Source organism: Podarcis cretensis, assembly GCF_951804945.1.
Source record: "Podarcis cretensis genome assembly, chromosome: 2".
Classification (NCBI taxonomy): domain Eukaryota; kingdom Metazoa; phylum Chordata; class Lepidosauria; order Squamata; family Lacertidae; genus Podarcis; species Podarcis cretensis.
The window spans coordinates 59,854,900-59,873,276 of NC_137171.1; the positions used below are offsets into that span (position 1 = coordinate 59,854,900).

Sequence of the window (18,377 nt, forward strand, 5' to 3'; positions counted from 1 at the left end):
CGCACAAGACGCACCTAGTTTTTGGAGGAGGAAAACAAGAAAAAAAATATTCTGAATCCCAGAAGCCAAAACAGCAAGAGGGATTGCTGTGCAGCGATCCCTCTCGGTGTTCTGGCTTTTGGGATAGATGCGCAGCCTGCATTCACTCCATAAGATGCACACACATTTCCCCTTACTTTTTAAGAGGGAAAAACTGTGCCTTATAGCGCGAAAAATACGGTGCTTTTATGGAATATTGGAGGGGTAATAAAGGAGTAGAAAAAAGTCAAAGAAAGAAGAGTATCAGTCAAGATTCAGGGTTGATAAGATGGACAAACAATAGTAGTGGTGTGGACTGTGGTGCATGGGTATTTATATGCTGCACCCTCTGTTAACAGTGGCACCCAAAGAGGTTAACAAACAACATCTAAAAAACTACTTCTAATATGTTCCTCAAGAGAGAGAGGGAAACCATGCCTGGGCTACTGAAGGACCTAAGTAAGAAAAATGTCATGTGTATATCTAAAATAGTTGCCACGAATCATAGCAGGGAAGATGGAAATCACAGATGGCCATCAATAAATGTTGATGAATTTTAGCTGGGCTGGTAAGGACAGGGGTGAGATTTTCATAGGCCCCAGGCCCAGTGGGGGGGGGGGGAGCTTCAGCTTGAAAGCCCTATAAGGAAAGGGTATGTGAACTTGTTCAATTATCTTTCATGTAAATATTGAAACATTCTCTTGCCTGATGTGGCTTAGAAAAGAATATGAGCTGTTCTAGTGCAATGGCTTTTCTCAGTTCATGCCCATCCCATTTGTGACATCATAATGCAACATCTGCTGATGGGAGCTGGTTATCCTTTTAAGTTCGCAGAGCAGCAGTCTGCACATTTGCTCTATTGCTTAACGCACAAATAGTTGGTAACTGATTTGTAGCTACTGTAAGTAGCTGTGGAACTGAAACATCCCAGATGTGAACAGCCAAAATGTTCTGAGGCTTTGTAAGCAAAATATTTAGCTTACTCCTCTGAAAGCAATGAATCACCATTGATGGGAATATATAGCAAAGAGCAACTTGTGTAAGAGGAAAAAGGGAAGAAGAGCTGTAATTTCTTGTTTGATCAGCTTTATCTCTTGGATGTGTTACTCGTAGCTGCAGCTGGATTTGGGACAATATACAACCTACTTCTATATTTGCTCCAAACAATTCAGTAGCAGGGGGTTCTAGTCCAGCCCCCTGCTACTGAATTGTTTGGAGCAAATATAGAAGTAGGTTGTATATGACTCTTGTGGTCTTTTCCAACTCTATGATTCTATGATGGCAGTATATATTATATAAATAGTATAATGTCTGACTGCATATCATTTCTGCATCTCAGAAATTTCAGTTTCACTCTGGAGCTGAGAAAACCTGGACGATCTGTCCAGAGTTAAGGCTCACACACAAAATCCTGAAATTCATTACCTCCAGTGTTATGCCTTTGCACATGCTTTGCAAAGTACATATAGAAAAGTACTGAATTCAATACCAAACCAGTCCAGAGATGCATGAGATATGAGAGTGAATTTTCAGCAATATAATTGCAAAGCTTCCTTTGAAATTCCAGCGCTATCTTTTAAATGAGGAACTGCTGATTATTTTCTAGCCTAAAACTTTGCCAGAAAGTATACATATTTATCTCATCCAAGCTGTGATTCCAAGTTCACTGAAGACCAACTGAACACGAAATCCGTTTTTCACAGTGAGGCCTTGAACCTTTCTTGAATGGATTTATCAATGTTGTGATAGAGAGCAAATTTAGATGGGTGTTTTGGGGATCATGATATTTTCTGTTTTACAAATGTGCCTTTGTTGGTAAAGGCACAGAGGAAGAGATCAGTAATGTGTAAAGGCTTATCAAAACAGCTTCAAACATTTTGGTTCAGTTTCACCTGTTTCCAAAAACAGCATCGGGGTTTTCTTTTCCAGTACGTCTTCTGCCACTTTTGGAAGCACTTGCCAGATATCAGATTTATAAGCTGCTATGATTCATTGCCAGTATATGTTGGCATCCTCTTCTGCTTATGGAAGAAACAGATAGAGACAAAGGCATCATAAGCAATGAAGGCACCAGCTGCGGCAGCATAGCAGAAAAATATTGCAAGGAAATGATGTGATGTCAAATGAGCAGTTTTACTATTTAAAAAATCCACAGAGCACTACAGGAATCATAGCTGCTGTTAAAGGATAGTGGTTCCAAGTATTTTTAAAGTCCTGTGTTTCCCTCTCAAATTGCAGATCACTCAGATCACACATTCATGCATTTGAAGTCAAATAACTTCAATACATTCTATGTAATACAGTATAGCTTCCTCTGTCCTGCTGCACAAAACACTTCAGCTGCTCAGTACTTAAGAGTTTCTTTGCTGGAAGGAATACTTGCCAGCATATGTGAGAATCTGAATATGGGCACTCTAGAGATATATGGCTGCAGTCTGACTTCATGGAACAGCTGCATGCTGTTAGTGGAAGGCGGAATACTCCTGATACTGTCCTTCATCTGTTTACCTCACTATGTGATACTTTGTTTTCTTTCCTAAATACCACGAAACAAGTAAAATGAGCTATAACACATATCTTGGGTCTCTTTCACCCCCAGGTAATGCTAAAGAACTTGCCAGCATTCTGAAGTACCACATCGGGGATGAAATATTGGTTAGTGGAGCAGTTGGTGCCGTTGTAAGAATGAAGACCTTGCAGGGTGAGAAACTGGAAGTCAGCACTGTAAGTTCAACTCTCCCCCCCCCCCCTAATCTCTTGTTGTAAATTACTGAGTTGTTTATCTGCAAATACCTTGAATTTCTGAAAAGCAGACAATGGTCTTATTGTTGCATGTCTCATTTCTGTACTTGTATAATATCCTCTTATTCTTCCTTCCCTGCATTTTCATAAGAAATCATGCAGGATAGTTATAAATACAAAGACATACTCCTAATATTAACCAGTTAACAATGTTCACACAAAACTTTACCTCCCTGGGATTCCTTTGTGGGAGGCTGGGAGGGGAAAAGAAGATTAGAAGTGAGCCTCAATTTTGCATACTCTTTCTCCCTCCTCTCCTCACCATGGAGGAAATGTAGGCTTTATCTCACAATGACTGAGTGATCTCATGTTCAAATCTATCCCCTATCCATTCATTCACTTCTAGAAGTGAATAGAGTAGTGGAGATAGTTCAAGGTTTGTCCTGACATATAATCTGAATAGGTACAGGGTTGTCATGGAAAGTTTAGAGGAAACTAGACAATTATGTTTATCATGTCTCTTAAACAAGAACAGGAACCTTCAGACTTCAAACCAGGACACAACTACGGTAAGTCCAGTGCCATCTGTGACAAAGCTACATAATGACACTATCCACAGAGGAACAGAGGCTGGAAGAGAAAGTCCAGTTGTGTGTGGTTAGCAACTACCAACAAAATACACACACTGTCTAGACACTTGCACTGTTACATAATAACATTATCTCATTTTAATAACCTTCTTTTCACTTGTCAAAAACACATGCAGTGCTGTTAGCAATCATGGCATGAACAGCTTCACAATGAGCTTCTACTGATACCGTAATTGTGATAGTTTATGCAGCAGATTCCTTGATCCATGGCAGTGTTTTGGGGATTAAGCACAGCCTAGTGCCCCTCAAGACTTATGGTGGCCTGGCAGAGCAAAGGACAGCCTGCAGGAAAATAGGAGTCTGCTTGTGGCTGCCTGCAAGGGAGGAACCACAAAAAGCAATCTTACATTTGTTTAACATAGTCTGCATCCACATTCTTACTTTGCTCAAGGTATATTAATTAGTTTATTAAACCAAACTGCTTGGGTGCAGCAGATTTCAGTGCAATATGCTGCTGGGTCTTTTGGAGAAGATTAAAAAAAACCTTCTGCATATTTTCTCCTCTAGAATTATTTCTCCTAGCATATGTTTCTGATCACTTATCTCTGCTTCTTTTTTCTCTCTTAAGAAAAAACACATCGTAAACGTCAACAAGGAACCTGTGGCCGAAGCTGATATTATGGCCACTAATGGTGTGATTTATGCTGTGAATACCGTTTTACAACCACCAGGTAGGTCAAGTTAGGTTCAGGAATAAAAGAGATCTCCCCCCCCCCCCCTCAGGTTTGCTTCTCTTTCCTAAGGAGTTAAGGTCACATTATTATTACTGTGGAGCAGCAGCAAAATGCACATTTCCTGTGCAGCAGGAAACAAGTGGGTAATTCTCATCTTCCTGAGAAACATTATATTTTCAGTCTCCAAAGCACTCATTCACTTCAACAGGGCGCACATGAAACGTTAGGAAAACTGCATGTGCCATATACGTGATTGGAAACATTGGGAGGGAAGAAGGGAAAGTGATTTTGCAGGGCTGTGAATCATAATTTCCTTTGACAATTTAACAGCAAACATACTGGACACGATATTTTTGGGTGGGTGGGGGTCAGCTTACAAGCAGGCTGCTCCTGGTGAGCCAGCTCAAAGGGCTCCTTTGCTCCTTTGAGAACAAACAGGATGTTTGCCTGCCTACTCATCCGTGAGAATGATGGCAGTGGTGTTGATTTGAGCTCCAGGCCTCTTTACTTAATATGGAAGTGCTGAAGACAGCAGAGTTGGAAGAGAGCCCCCAGGATCATCTAGTCCAACGCCCTGCAATGCAAGAATATGCAGCTGTCGCATATGGGAATCAAACCTGCAACCTTGGCGTTATCAGCACCACACTCTTAACTACAACTTCTATCATCCCTAGCCATTTCCCATGCTTGCTGGGGCTGATGGGAGTTGTAGTTCTGCAAAATCTGGAAGGCTAAAGGTTCCCCACATCCCAACCTATGTTCTTAATTGTGTTCTACCCGAAAGTCTACCAGTTTTGGTGGATGGAGGGCAATGACAGGAGCAGTGGACAACTCCTAAAAATACAATCTACAACCCAGCTGTAGTATTTTCCCTTTCCTGAATATGGCAACAAAGCATTTCTCTTAAGGAAGTTTCTTGGATAGTATGTGGAATTTTCTGGGTTTGTTCACAGAGCAGTAATGTTTGGTCGCTTGGACAGACTGACAGCAGAGTTCGAAGCACTGGTATAGAGTTGTTGCCATTGCATTTAGTTTGTTCCATAAATTTGTGTCCTGCCTCTTCATTTGATGCGTAAGGTAGCTCAAAAAACAAAACACCAACCCAAAATAAAAGCATTACAACAGAACGTTGTAATTTGGTGTTCTAAATTAATGGAAGCAGAAAACATCCACAATTGTATTTGAATGTTGTTTGAACGTTGTTTGTGTCTTTTAGCTTCCAGGCCTAATGAAAGAAGCGATGAGCCTGCAGATCCGGCACTGGAAATCTTCAAGCAAGCCTCTGCATTATCCAAGGTAAGCATAATGCTCAAGCAGCATATAGAGACATTTCTAATGTCCCTTTATTTGGACATGGACAACATAGATCATATCACTGGAACCTACATTCAGATTAAATTATTATAATTTATTTACTTATTCCACTTTTAAACTGCCCTCTTCAATTAAGATCTTGGGGCAGTTTGTAAAATATCTAGTCGAAACTGTAATAAAACCACTGAACCTTTAACCACTAATTTTATAATCATCATCATCATATTCAGGCTCTCAAAAATCAACACAGCAGAGGGCAATGTAATCACAACAGACCTTGAATCCATCAATCTCCTGCAAAGGCCAGGGTAGACAGATGTGTCTTAAGCTGCTATCTTCCAGATCAGTTATATTCACATGCTGTGAAGAGGGCAGAGAGAGAGAGAGCCCATGTGAGTTAAGGACTTGGCCCACTGTCTTTATGTCACCACACATAGAGGTTTGCGACAGGAGGTACTCTCTGAACATATTCAAAAATGTGCTTGCTTGGAAAGATCTCCCACTGATTACAGTGAAATTTGCCTGTCTGCAGCCCCCTCCTAAAATCACAATCCTAAGTATGTAGTGAACCATACAGAACCAATGGAACTGGTATCCATGGATGAGATGTGAAATATTTTGTACCAGCTCCCTAAATCATGCTATGCAATCTCTCATCTGGCCATATTTTAATGGCCTCCAAAGTAATGGCTGTGGTGCAAATGGCCTCCCCCAGGCACAGCCTGCTTCTCCCAGTTTTCTTTCCATCTTTACAGAGGCTTACGGTGGTAGCAGCCAAGGGCTGAAATTAGACCTACAGCAGCATTTCAAGTGGTGCAGGGGGAACCGCAGGGCACACAGCTGCTGTTCTGATACAAGCTCCCTTTGGATTAGCCCACTGGTCCCTGCCCCCACCCCCAAAACACTGCTCTAATACAGGCAGGACCCATGCTTACTAAGGGAATGTTTTTGTTTGGGGTTTTCAATTGCACATCAATGTGCTATAAAATTATATAAATATTATTGATTTGTTTCATCTGTACAAATGTAAACGTTCTCTCTCTCTTTTCCCCCCTTGCAGATTTCCCACAGGAATGTTCGATTAGGTAAGCAAAATTTACATGCCACGTAACTTAAATGGTTCCTCTGTGGTGTGGCAGCTACCAGGATTTGTAGTTGCGTCCCATGCCTCACCCATGAGAACCATTTGTGTTCTCTCAGAACATGGGCATGTTTAATCCACTCACAGGGACCTCCATATAGTCCAGGCATCTTCACTTGATATCTTACAAGTGTTGTGTGGGTGCTTGCCAATGGAAACATTTTTAGCCACACTCTCAGTGGGGGTCATGGATACTCTGGACCCCCTCTGAATTTGCCTGCTGTTGTACCCTTCTGGGAAGCAATGCCATTTCCTCCTTTCTTAGTGAGGCTTTCCTTCTCTTTGTTTCTTGTCGGCTCTTCAAGGGCAATTTGCTAAGGCTGAGTTGAACTATCAGCTATGAAAAAAATGTTTGGGATAACAAGGAATGTGAAATGCCCCAGTCAAAATACAAACATGTGTTGGAAATAGGGAGATATGCTCAGCCATATTTCCCTGTCTCTCACTGCTCCTTTCACTGAGACAGACCACTGGTCCATCTAGATCAATAGGGATGCAGGTGGCACTGTGGTCTAAACCACTGAGCCCCTTGGACTTGTTGATTGGAAGGTCGGCGGTTCGAATCCGTGTGATGGTGGTGAACTCCTGTTGTTCTGTCCCAGCTCCTGCCAACCTAGCAGTTCGAAACCATGCCAGTGCAAGTCGATAAATAGATACCACTGCAGCAGAAAGGTAAATGGTGTTTCCGTGCACTCTGGTTTCCATCATGGTGTCCTGTTGCACCAGAAGCAGTTTTGTCATGTAGGAACATGACCCGGAAAGCTGTCTATGGACAAACAGTGGCTCCCTCGGCCTGAAGCGAGATGAGCACTGCAGTCACCTTTGACTGGGCTTAACTGTCCAGGGGCCCTTTACCTTTTACCATCTAGGTCAGTACTGCCCACACAGAACAGCAGCCACTCTCTAGGATTTCAGTCAGGGTTTCTTCCCAGCCCTACCTGGAGATAGGGAACATTGCTTGGCTGCTTAGGCAATGTGAGGGACAGGTTTCCTTTCCCTTGCATAGTGGGCAAACAATCCCTCTCCTCTTGTCCTGCCTAGTCTAGACATGCAACAGAGTGAGGTGATAAAATCCTGAGGCAGCAGAGTGGTCTATGCCATTGCAGCCTGCAGATGGCAGATTATATTTTTTGAACACTTCCCCACATTTTAAAATATACCTCCTTTTAAATAAAAACTAGGTTCTGGCTCAGTCTGTTCCCTGCTCTGCGACAAGGGAGGGCTTGCGGGGTTTTGTTTTAACAGAGGAACGTATTTTATAAATGTAATTCCCCCACCTGGAATTTGAAGTAGTACTCTTCATTCTTCCATCTCAGGATGTTGCCACCAAATTCACAACAAATTATGCTGTGTATATAAATATCTAGGAGACACCTAGACATCTCATACTATACCCTACTGTGAAGGGGATAGCATACTGTAATATCATATTGCCCAATTCTTGCAAATTGCCATGTTCATGCCAGAGCACTGTGGCATAGGCATCCAGCCTAGTTTAATGAAGCTTTGCAAATCCAGTCAAATTAAGTATGTGGGAATGTGTGCCTGATTGCAGTCAATGTTGAAAACAAACACTGTAGGCACATTCTAAAGCATCTTTCAAGCAATTCAGTTTTCATTTAGCTGTGAACAGCTTTAGAGAGGAACAGAATAACGTAGTGGTAGTAAATGGTTTACTGATTTTAGTTTGAGGAGACCTCTGACTATCTTTTTGATGCAGCCATAGATGATTAATGCAGTTGTGCTTATGACAGCGTCTCCTTGTCTCCTTTTTCAGCTCCTGTGTATTCCAGATTGTTAGCCAGAATGAAACACTAAAGCAACAGCCATTCTGTATATGTAAAGCACAACCAAGGATTCAACTAGCTTTTGCCATTGGGTTGCTGAAAAGAAGGACTTTGTTTTCTACAAAACAACAACAACAACACCACCCACACATACACACATGCCACCATGTATTACACAAAGATTATGTTTTTTTCAACTGAAATGAAGGAGAGAAAATAAAAGCCATATATATTTAAACCATTGTTTGATAAGCCTAATTTTGTTACAATTGGTAGCTGAGAATTCAGGGAGTCTCAGGTATGTGTGTCTACTTCAAAATTATTTAGGCCCAGCCTCCAGTTGTGCAAGAGCTAAAAATGACTTTGATTGCAAGACACGCTAAAATTGATCCCTCTCTGGTTAGTATTTAATAAAAATGTTTAAAGTTTGCATGCGCTGTCAAGAACTGCACACACTGGCTTATGCTCAGAATCCTATTGAATATCTGAGGCTTTGGCTTTAGAAAAGGGAGTTATTCAGAAATGCAGCCTGAATTAGACTCAGGTTGGCTTTCAATTGCTACAGTCTGTCTTCATGGTTTTGAGTGCAGGTACGTAGACCAATCCTGCGCTTTTGCACACAGTCACTGCTAAAACCAAGATTTGTGAAGCTCATTTGTCCAAACTGGCCCTTCACATTCTTGAGGGTCAGTGAGATGAATGGTCCATTTTCTATAAGGTGCTAATAGTAGTATTTTCCTACTTAACACAGTTTTGTCGTGAAATATTTTAGAAGATAGCCACAGAAGCATTTATTATTCATTTCTACATGTATAGGGGTAGGTACAGATGGATCGTGAGTGGTCTCTGTACCCTGGTGCTTTTCTTTTTCTTTCTTTGAAAAAACAGAGTTTTTAAGAGTCTTGCTTTAGAGTAATAATCCAATTTTGTGACTTTTCCACACTTTATGGTTTGAGGCTTGCAAGCTTACAGATACTGATTTGGTCTCTCATAGTTAATGGGGTTGGGTGGGGCTTTCAACTACATTTTGAAAATGAAGGCAACAAGCTTCATAGCAATTACGTAAAATCTTAATATCGTTTTTCAGAGCACACAGCCTAGGCATGACTTAGACATAAATTTGTATGTGGATATTTTAAAGGATGTAAAAGTACAGCTTGTGCCTTCAATTAAAACTGGCTATTTAGGTCACAATACAGGTGCTACAGAACTAGCTCCCTACATGCTGTGGAAGCTTTCTCATTCATCCACCCCTGATAGAGAACAAAATCTGTCAGAAATTCAGGAGATTTTCTTTAAAAAGGGGGGAGTTTCGATGTAACGTACACTTACAAAAAGCTGCCTGTGTGTGGACAAACTATCACACATTCTAACACGAGCTCTCAGAATTGCGGCCTGTAGTCTTAAGAGACTTTGCTAGGCACTCTCTGAACAATGCCAGTTGTGTACTTCAGCAAGAACATGTGGTTTTTATTTTCTTCCCTCCTGTGCTTTGAAAATGTTCCACACAATTCTGTGTCTTAGCTTTTTTTTTTTTTTAAAGCCTCATTGATGATATTAGGGAATTTGCATGATATAAGCTATGGTTTGATCAGTGCTGTCAATTAGCTTTTGTTTACACATATGGTTCTAACTTTAATATCTCTTTTTCTTCCTGAGCCTGGCAATACATCCTCTCTGTAATGTGGTCATAGAGCAATCCCTCATCAAAACCTTCAAATAAACAATTCATTTGTGATAAAACTTGGGTTTTCTTTTAAAAATATAAATTGACTGTGTCAGTAATATTACAAATATTACATCAGCATACTTTGTTTAGGGGGACAGTTTTACCTCAGATAGCTTTTAAGAAATCCCATGAGTACCACCCCAAAATACTGCAAAGTCTTTCTGCAGATTTTACACATTGTGAAGCATTTCTTTCAGCCATTTACCTCAGAGTATTACCTCACACTATTCTGGCAGTGAGGAAGTAGGACACTGCCGTCTCAGTTTGCACATGGTAACTTATTTGTTTGACAGTATCTCCATCTGAAAATCGCAGCCATTTCTCGTTTTAGAAGGTTCAAAAAGCAACTTTCCTTGATATGGCAAGTTTTGATACAAAGCAGTCATTTTCAAATGTGGACACTTTCAAGCATTCAGATTCAGATATGGGATGGCACAGAGGCCTGGCAGAATTGGCAGGGCCGGGGGGGGGGCAGAAATTGAAAGTGTTGCATAAATGTTTTACAATATTCTTTGTTTAATTTTTTGGACATATTCAGGAGATAGCTTAAAGACACCCTTCACCCACTATTTATTTATTTGGAACTATTTGGACTAATTATTTATAACTCAAATCAACTACAAAAATGTGATTAAGAAAGTTTTTTTCAAAGATAAATAAAAATAAAGTAGCACATGGTTGGCAAAGCCAGGCTTTCAGCAATTATCAAGAGCTTTGTGAACATGAAACACAGTTGGAGAACAAGTATTTTGTTCCCAGTGTTTTGTTATCTGTGCATCAAACTATTCTGATGATTGCGTAGGTGCCATATTCATGAACATGCTATGGTAATGCTACCAGCTAGCACCATTAAGAGCTCATTTGCCAGGTACCCCAGTAAATGCCTACCTCTCCCAATGACACTTAGCTCAAAGGACTTTTGTGCATTTGTAGTCCTTCCAAGAACTCTGTAAAGTAGGGCATTATTAACATCCCTGCAAAGCCAGGGCACTATCAATTAGAAATCCTTGCAATAACCCTGAGAAGTAGGGCACTATTAATCAATACCAGCTTACCCAAGATTGCCCAGCCAGTCAGTCAATGCTTCAGCAAAAGTTTGATTCTCTTCCTTGCCTAATTCATCAGTCATTATGGTGTAGTACCACCTTTAGATTCCCACATTTAATGATGGCGCTGGACTTCTCAGTGACACATGTCCCTTCCTACGTAGAATTTATTGACAGAACCTGTGGCCTTTGAGATGCTGTTCGACTCCACTGACTATGCTCCTGGAGCAGATGGGAGTCAAAGTCCAGCAACATCTGAAGGGCCACAGGTCCCTCACCCCATCTGGTGTGCACAAGAATCGGAATCAAAGGAAAACTGTCAGAATCCAATATAGAACCAAGCACTTCAAACAGGAGTCTGCAAGCCACATCCCAATGCCTCCCATGGACCTTGCCATTGCTCATGCTAAGCCCTGGAATCTTGCCCTTTTCCATACCCAGCGAAACACTTTGCTACGACACAGTTTGACTTAGTATTACGCATCCCATTCAAGGGACTCCCATGCTATTTTTCAATACCAGGTGCAGGTTTGTCCAATCATACAAGCATAAGAACAGCATGCTGGACCAGGGCAATTGCTAGTCCAGCATCCTGTTCTCACAGCGGCCAAATAGATACTTGTGGGAAACCTGTAAGCAGGGCCTGAGCACAAACACACTCCCCTCCTGTGGTTTCCAGCAACTGGTATTCAGGAGCATTGTTACCTGTGGCTGAAGAGGCAGAACATAGTTCTTGATAGCCTTATCCTCCACAAATTTGTCCAATCCTCTTTTAAAGGATCCTCTTTTAAATCAACAACAGTTGAACAGGATCAAGTGGTGATGCCTTCCAAGAATTTCCATTTCTGGGGTGGTGAAGGTGACTTTTAAATTGTGGTCTTACTCAATGGGAAGGGAAACCCTTGCCCCCTACCATAAACTAGGAGAGGAAGGAGTGTCACAGAGTAGGCCAGGCTGTTGTTTTTCTTCCACAGGGGAATATTCAAATATAAATGACCTCATCTGAAGCCTGAGTGGCACTACTTGGTTCTTCTCACTGTATAAGCAGACCTAATGTTTACACAGGAGAAGTTGAAGCATTTCCTTCAAGAGAATACTTCTGACCTCTTAGAGTTACTTCTTTTCCTCATATCCCCAGGAATGGGGATAATAGCATGTGCAATACTGTGGTTTGGAACAAAAAGCAATGGTGCACTGAAGCACAGCACTATTAAGTGCTAGAGGGATTCCGATAAACAATGGGCGTGAAAGAAAATGCTTCAATGGCTTAAAATAAGAACCGAGTGCTTCCGAAGAAAAACAAGCAGGCCAAATTCTCATAGGAGAAATATACATTTAAGAGCAGAAGAACTATGCCAGAACAGCATAGTTTGACAGAGAGGGCTGCTCTCCAAAAGGAGAATTCTCAAAGTCTGCAATGTTCTGTGTTCTGGATTAGGGGTGAATGGAGACAAGGTCCAGCCAGACTTCACAAACAAAAATCAAGCACAGCAAAACCAAGTTCACAGATGTTCTAAAGGCAAACAAGGAAATGAAAGAGGAACTTTTGAAAAAGGAAGGATTATTCACATATTTCAAAACTAGTCTTAAACATCTATTGTACTGCCAGCTCAGGAGAAGGCAACCTTAAATTATTACGGTGAAATTTCAAATCCTATTTGGTTCTAAGCAAATGTGTCACAAATCTGAAAGTCATTTTTACTCACCTGCAATAAACTGAAAAGACAATCCTATGCATGTCTAGGTAAAGGGACCCCTGACTGTTAGGTCCAGTCACGGATGACTCGGGGGTTGCGGCGCTCATCTCGCTTTATTGACCGAGGGAGCCGGTGTACAGCTTCTGGGTCATGTGGCCAGCATGACTAAGCCACTTCTGGTGAAACAGAGCAGCGCACGGAAACATCGTTTACCTTCCCACCAGAGCGGTACCTATTTATCTACTTGCACTTGACGTGCTTTTGAACTGCTAGGTGGGCAGGAGCTGGGACCAAGCAACAGGAACTCACCCCGCAGGGATTCGAACCACAAATTCCACTAAGTTCAATAGGACTTACTCCAAGGTATAGGATTACAGCCTAACCTGTCGGGTCTATTCAGAGTGCCACTATTATGTCTGTGGCTCATTGCCTACGTATATTAACAAAATCCATTATGGGACCTGGCAGTTTTGTATCAGCATCACATTTGTGACTTGTGTCCATCTGGCAAACTGGAAGAACTCTGTTTTTTACTTTCCATTTTTGTATCCATGCTTATGAGCTTCCTTACTCTATGAGGCATCAGTAGCCGATAGCATCTCCACTTTTTGTTCATGTAGAATTAGTTATGATCAAATTCATGGCTCATAAAATTCATGCTCCCTAATATGGCAAAACTCTCTGGGTCAGCACTGTTGCCTTTTTAACTATACGTCTTACCACTCCTCTTAACCCTGATGTGTGAGGGTATTCATCTTACCACTTGGGAAGATGATACAAGGGGTCACATCCACTCCCATTTGCAGCAGTATGGAAGCAGATCCTCTCCCTTGCTAAAGGGTGGACATGACCCATGTGACCCATGCTATCCACTGACATTCACCTGAGTGGTTACATCATTTGTATGGTAGAGTAGCAGTCTTCTTCTTCTTTGGCAATCACTCATAGCTGAGTAAGAGTAGCAGTCATATCCTTTTAGCACCACCACATAGATAATGCTATCTATGGTGCTAGTAGTCCACCTAGATACACAGTTTTGAAAATCTCAAACTGTGCAATTGTGCAATTTTATTTTATTTTTTTTTAAAAAACCAAAACAAGTGTAAATAAATTATGCAAATCATTTGGCCATGTGGAGTGCTTCCACATGACATTGTTTACATAGCAGAGGGGAGCAAAGAAACATGGTAAAAACTGGTGGCACCTAAGAATGAACCACCTCATCATATGTTAATGTACCACAGAGTAGGACTGCACTGCCCTTCTGACCTCCATCTGGTTGAGTCACAGCAGCATATTGGGATCCAGGGGTGTAGTGGTGGTGAGATTGTTGTGGTACAAACACATCAGTGCCCTGCACTGGCTTTGCCATGGCTCTGCCCTTCTTCTCCTCCTCTCCTCTCCTCTCTGTTTAGCATTCGCCTTTCTTTATGTGATGGACTCTCCACCAACATTCATTATAAGCCGTCTGTTGAAAACCGGGAGGAAGCTCCATTTGTTTAAAACATTGACCAACAGGGGAAAAAATGTAATTCACTCAGATCAAAACAGCTTCTGCTATTGTGTTCTCTATGAGAGGATTCCAGAGATTTATTGAGGATCATTCCTTGCCAAGTTCAGCACTACCCTAGGCTCCATGCCTGTGAAATACTTTGTTCTTGGCACATGCTCCTCCATAAAAAAAAAAATTAAAAAGCTGGAAACCTTTATGCTCTCAAGAGAAGCACAAAATGTCAACTGTAGCTAAAGCGTCTTCAGTGAAGCAATCTCCCACCCACTTTTTCCTAACAAGAGACTAGATTTGTCCAGAGACATTTGTGAGTCTGGGCTACTGACTCCTAACTGCACCTAGACAGAACCATTCATAACTTGCACCCTGAGCAGTAGCTCCAAGCCTGACTCTCTGAACCAGGTGAAGAGGGGTCAGCAGGCAGTGGCAGAGCAAGCTGATTGGGCGCCTGGGATCAGCCGGGCAGCACGCTCCATGGGGCCTCTGAGGAGTCTGTCTGCCTCCTCTCACTTAGACGCCCTACAGCTGAAGGAGAGGTGGCAAGCGGACCGTTTGGGGCAGTGAGGAGCCTGCGAGTGCCCAAGCCACCACATCAGTCCCAGGGGAGATGCATGGCTTGGGCACACTGCAGGCCTGCGGTGAGTGCCGCCCAGCATTTTGTCACTCCCTCAGTGGTGACACATGGTGCGGACCGCCCCCACCGCCCCCCTTCCTCGGCCTCTGTCAGTGGGACCAGCTGCCCCAGAGGCAGAGATGCTGGATACTCAGACCTCAACATCACGCTTAAGGCATATTTTAGAGCCCATTAGCTGGATGCATCAACACTTGAACCTCCCCTTCTGCAGAACTGGCCTCTTGTACACATTCTAATACCTGTCTATTAATGCAGATAATAAGCCTGCAGGGAACTAACAAGAGAGGAGATGCCTTGATAATCCCCCAACATCTTGGCTTCACCCATGTTTCTCTCCACACACCCCATGCCACTCTCTTATAACCTCGTTTGCTGTTTTGTAGCTCTTTCGATTAGCCTCCTGCCAGCATCCCCAGGGGTTCTGCTGCTCTGTAAATGGAAATTTAGCAAAATCCATGAATGCTGACCCACTCCTACCTATTTTCTTTCACAATTCCTCTCCATTGCAGCTTTTATTTTTTCAGATTTTTTGTGTTTTTCTTTGGTACTAATATAATGTCAACAAAGCAAAATTCAATAAATTATTATTATCATTCTTGTTTAAAGCAACCCTAGATCAGGAATGGCCCTTCAGATGTTGTTGAACTCCAACTCCCATCAGCCCCAGCTACCTTGGTCATTAAGTTCCTCAACCCTGATTTGGATGTTCCTGGGAACTGGAGTGTCACTCATTGCAGGAGATTGTGGGGTGCTGCCTTATCATCTCTGAAACATTATAATTGGCATGGTTTAAATGCCAAATTGAACGTTCCTATTTCAAAGTGTTAAAAATTAAAATAAGTTCAGAGAAGTGAGAATTTTGAAGAAGAATGGCTGTGTTGTGGTTCACATATTGTTTCAGAAAGGTGTGAATTAGGTATGTTTGCCTTTAAATGCAAACTGAAGTGAATTTCTCCTCCATCAGCGACATTATGTGCCCACTGATATATCTAATGTATATCTTTTAATACGCGATTTTCAGCCAGTACACCAGGATCCAATGGTGGATCATCAGTTATCAGAATATTGTTACCAGAGGTAAGGATGAGGGGTGGGGGCAATATGTACGACCTCTAGGCTACTGAATGGGATAGTTGAAAGGGCTATCAAAAGGAAACATTTCCAACAATGAGCTTTCTTAGCAACCCCCCCCAAAAAAACCCCGATCTAAAAACAACCATCTTTAAAACAGCATTAAATGAACTCTTTTTATTACAGATGATCTCCTCCCTTAAACTTTTCACTGCTGTTCTGCAAATGAATTTAACTACAGGGGAAAAAACTAGCACAGTGTCCTGTTCCAAGAGAAATTCCATACATAGGGGACTTCGATTGTAAAGTGTGCGTTTTCTCAGCCGTGTGGAAAAAGTGGAACATTGTTTTCCTAGTTTACAAAGAGGGCTTGCAGTTGATTTGACCCATGGGCTGATGTTTGGGTGGTCGGCCGAAGGAAACCGCGCAGCAACCTCTCTAGCAGATGCACTATTGACATGTGCGTGCATCTCATTAGGAGCCTTCTCAACACTTTGTTGTTAAATGTGTAACAGTGGGAGCATTCATTTGTATTCGGAGGCCACCCAGGGTAAAATAGTCAGCAGTAGGAAAAAGAAAAGGAAGGGCCACGACAGAGACACAACTCCCGAGATCTTTCAAACAGACAATGAGAAAGGCAAAGGTGAAACCACCCACATGCTATTACAGTGGTACCTCTGGTTACGAACTTAATTCGTTCCAGAGGTCCGTTCTTAATCTGAAACTATTCTTAACCTGAAGCACTACTTTTGTTAATGGTGCCTCCCGCTGCAGCCACCACGCGATTTCTGTTCTCATCCTGAGGTAAAGTTCTTAACCCGAGGTACTATTTCAGGAGTCTATAACCTGAAGTGTTTGTAACCCGAGGTACCACTGTACTGAGAAACATTATATCACATATATCACATGCACAGACAAGCAACAGTCATTATTATGTAGTTGCTATAAATGACCAATCATATCATCGTATAAATGACTGGAGGCGTGTACCTTTTAGGTTGGACAGCAAAGTGGGGATGGCGGTGTGAAAATGGGAGAAGGCTAAGATGAAGGCTGAACCAACCGTATAGTGTTTCAGTTCATGCAAACAATGAGCACTGTGGTGTTTAGCCGTCACAGAGTCGCTAGCCTCTTTGTCCCATTTTCCATTGGGAACAGGAAAATGTGGGAATTTTCAGGGATGCAGGAGAGGATATATTGTCTGATTATATCCTTATCCAACTTGTGTTAACAAGTTCCCAAATATCAGCAGAGTAAAACATTCCCCTTTATTTTAAGTTTGCAACGGCAGCGTGTGCTCAGGCTCGCTTAAGCCTCTATAATAATCATTCTGGTAATTTCCCCTTATTCCCTCTTAAAATAGAAGACACGACACAGTCCTTTACAAAAGTATAAAAAGAGTTTACTCACATTCTGTTCACAATCAGATCCCAGAAGGCAGACTTAAACTTAGTGAAGTAATATACATTTGGATTCTATCTTATAAGAAGATAGTCCCTTTCTCCTCTCTTGGCTGGGAGCCAAGAGGGCATCTTTCACTCAGGAGAGATGATGCTTGTTCGAAGATGAAGATGGCAGAGAGAGATGGCTGCCTCTGCCCATGCTTTTATCATTACCTGCACAGGTGTGGCCACATCCACCTCTAGTCACATGTGGAGGAAGTCTGTCCCAGCCCAGAGAGAAACAGGAAGTTTACCTGCTGGCTGGACAAACATCCCTCCCCATGTCTAAACATGTACACTCTAGGAATGTTGTAATTGACTGCTCTTGTGTTTTACATACCACAGAAAATGGCTTGCAGAATAAATTCCTAGAGAGAAAATAAGTATGAAGTCACTTTCAGTACTGTTGGTTGAAAGGCAGGACACAAAAAGGGGACATAAATAACTGGCATGAGATTGTGTTGGTTTTAAATAATATTGTAAGATGCTATTTGATCAAGGGGTGGGGCGATATGGGTGATGTGCTGGTAGGTCTCTGGATGATTCGCACTGGATCAGGAAGGATTTTTGTTTTACAATAGCTGCAACAAAATTGCTTCCTGCGGCCTTAAATTATACTGTTGAGATGAAGGGATAACCAGGAGTGGGGTTTTGTGTGGAAAGATGGTGAGTTCTGTTCAGTTCCATTAAAGATTCCAGAGTCCAAATTAGACAGGACTAGTTAAATTTCTCGGTACATTTAATGCGCACATTTCCACCCCTGCTGTGTTTCGAATGACAATAGCTGGTCTGAATCTGCTATTTAGGTTGGGATGAAATCTCCCTCCATGTCATTTAGAGGGATTCGAAGTCACATCTAGCTTGGGCCTAAGGGAAGATTGTGAAATAAATTCTGTGGTTTTCTGTAGAAGTTGATTCATCC

At 42.0% G+C, this 18,377-nt stretch overlaps 1 protein-coding gene across 1 annotated transcript in view; it reads left to right on the forward strand.

The window, feature by feature from the left end:
• TGFBI (transforming growth factor beta induced) overlaps positions 1-9,200 on the forward strand; it is a 49,657-nt gene extending 40,457 nt beyond the window's left edge. Inside the window, exons 13-17 of the mRNA XM_079968118.1 lie at positions 2,618-2,742; positions 3,979-4,081; positions 5,301-5,380; positions 6,459-6,483; positions 8,317-9,200. Of these exons, the coding sequence (XP_079824244.1) occupies positions 2,618-2,742; positions 3,979-4,081; positions 5,301-5,380; positions 6,459-6,483; positions 8,317-8,357 (374 nt within the window). The 3' untranslated portion in view covers positions 8,358-9,200. The remainder of the gene's footprint in view (positions 1-2,617; positions 2,743-3,978; positions 4,082-5,300; positions 5,381-6,458; positions 6,484-8,316) is intronic.
• The last annotated feature ends 9,177 nt before the right edge of the window (positions 9,201-18,377 follow it).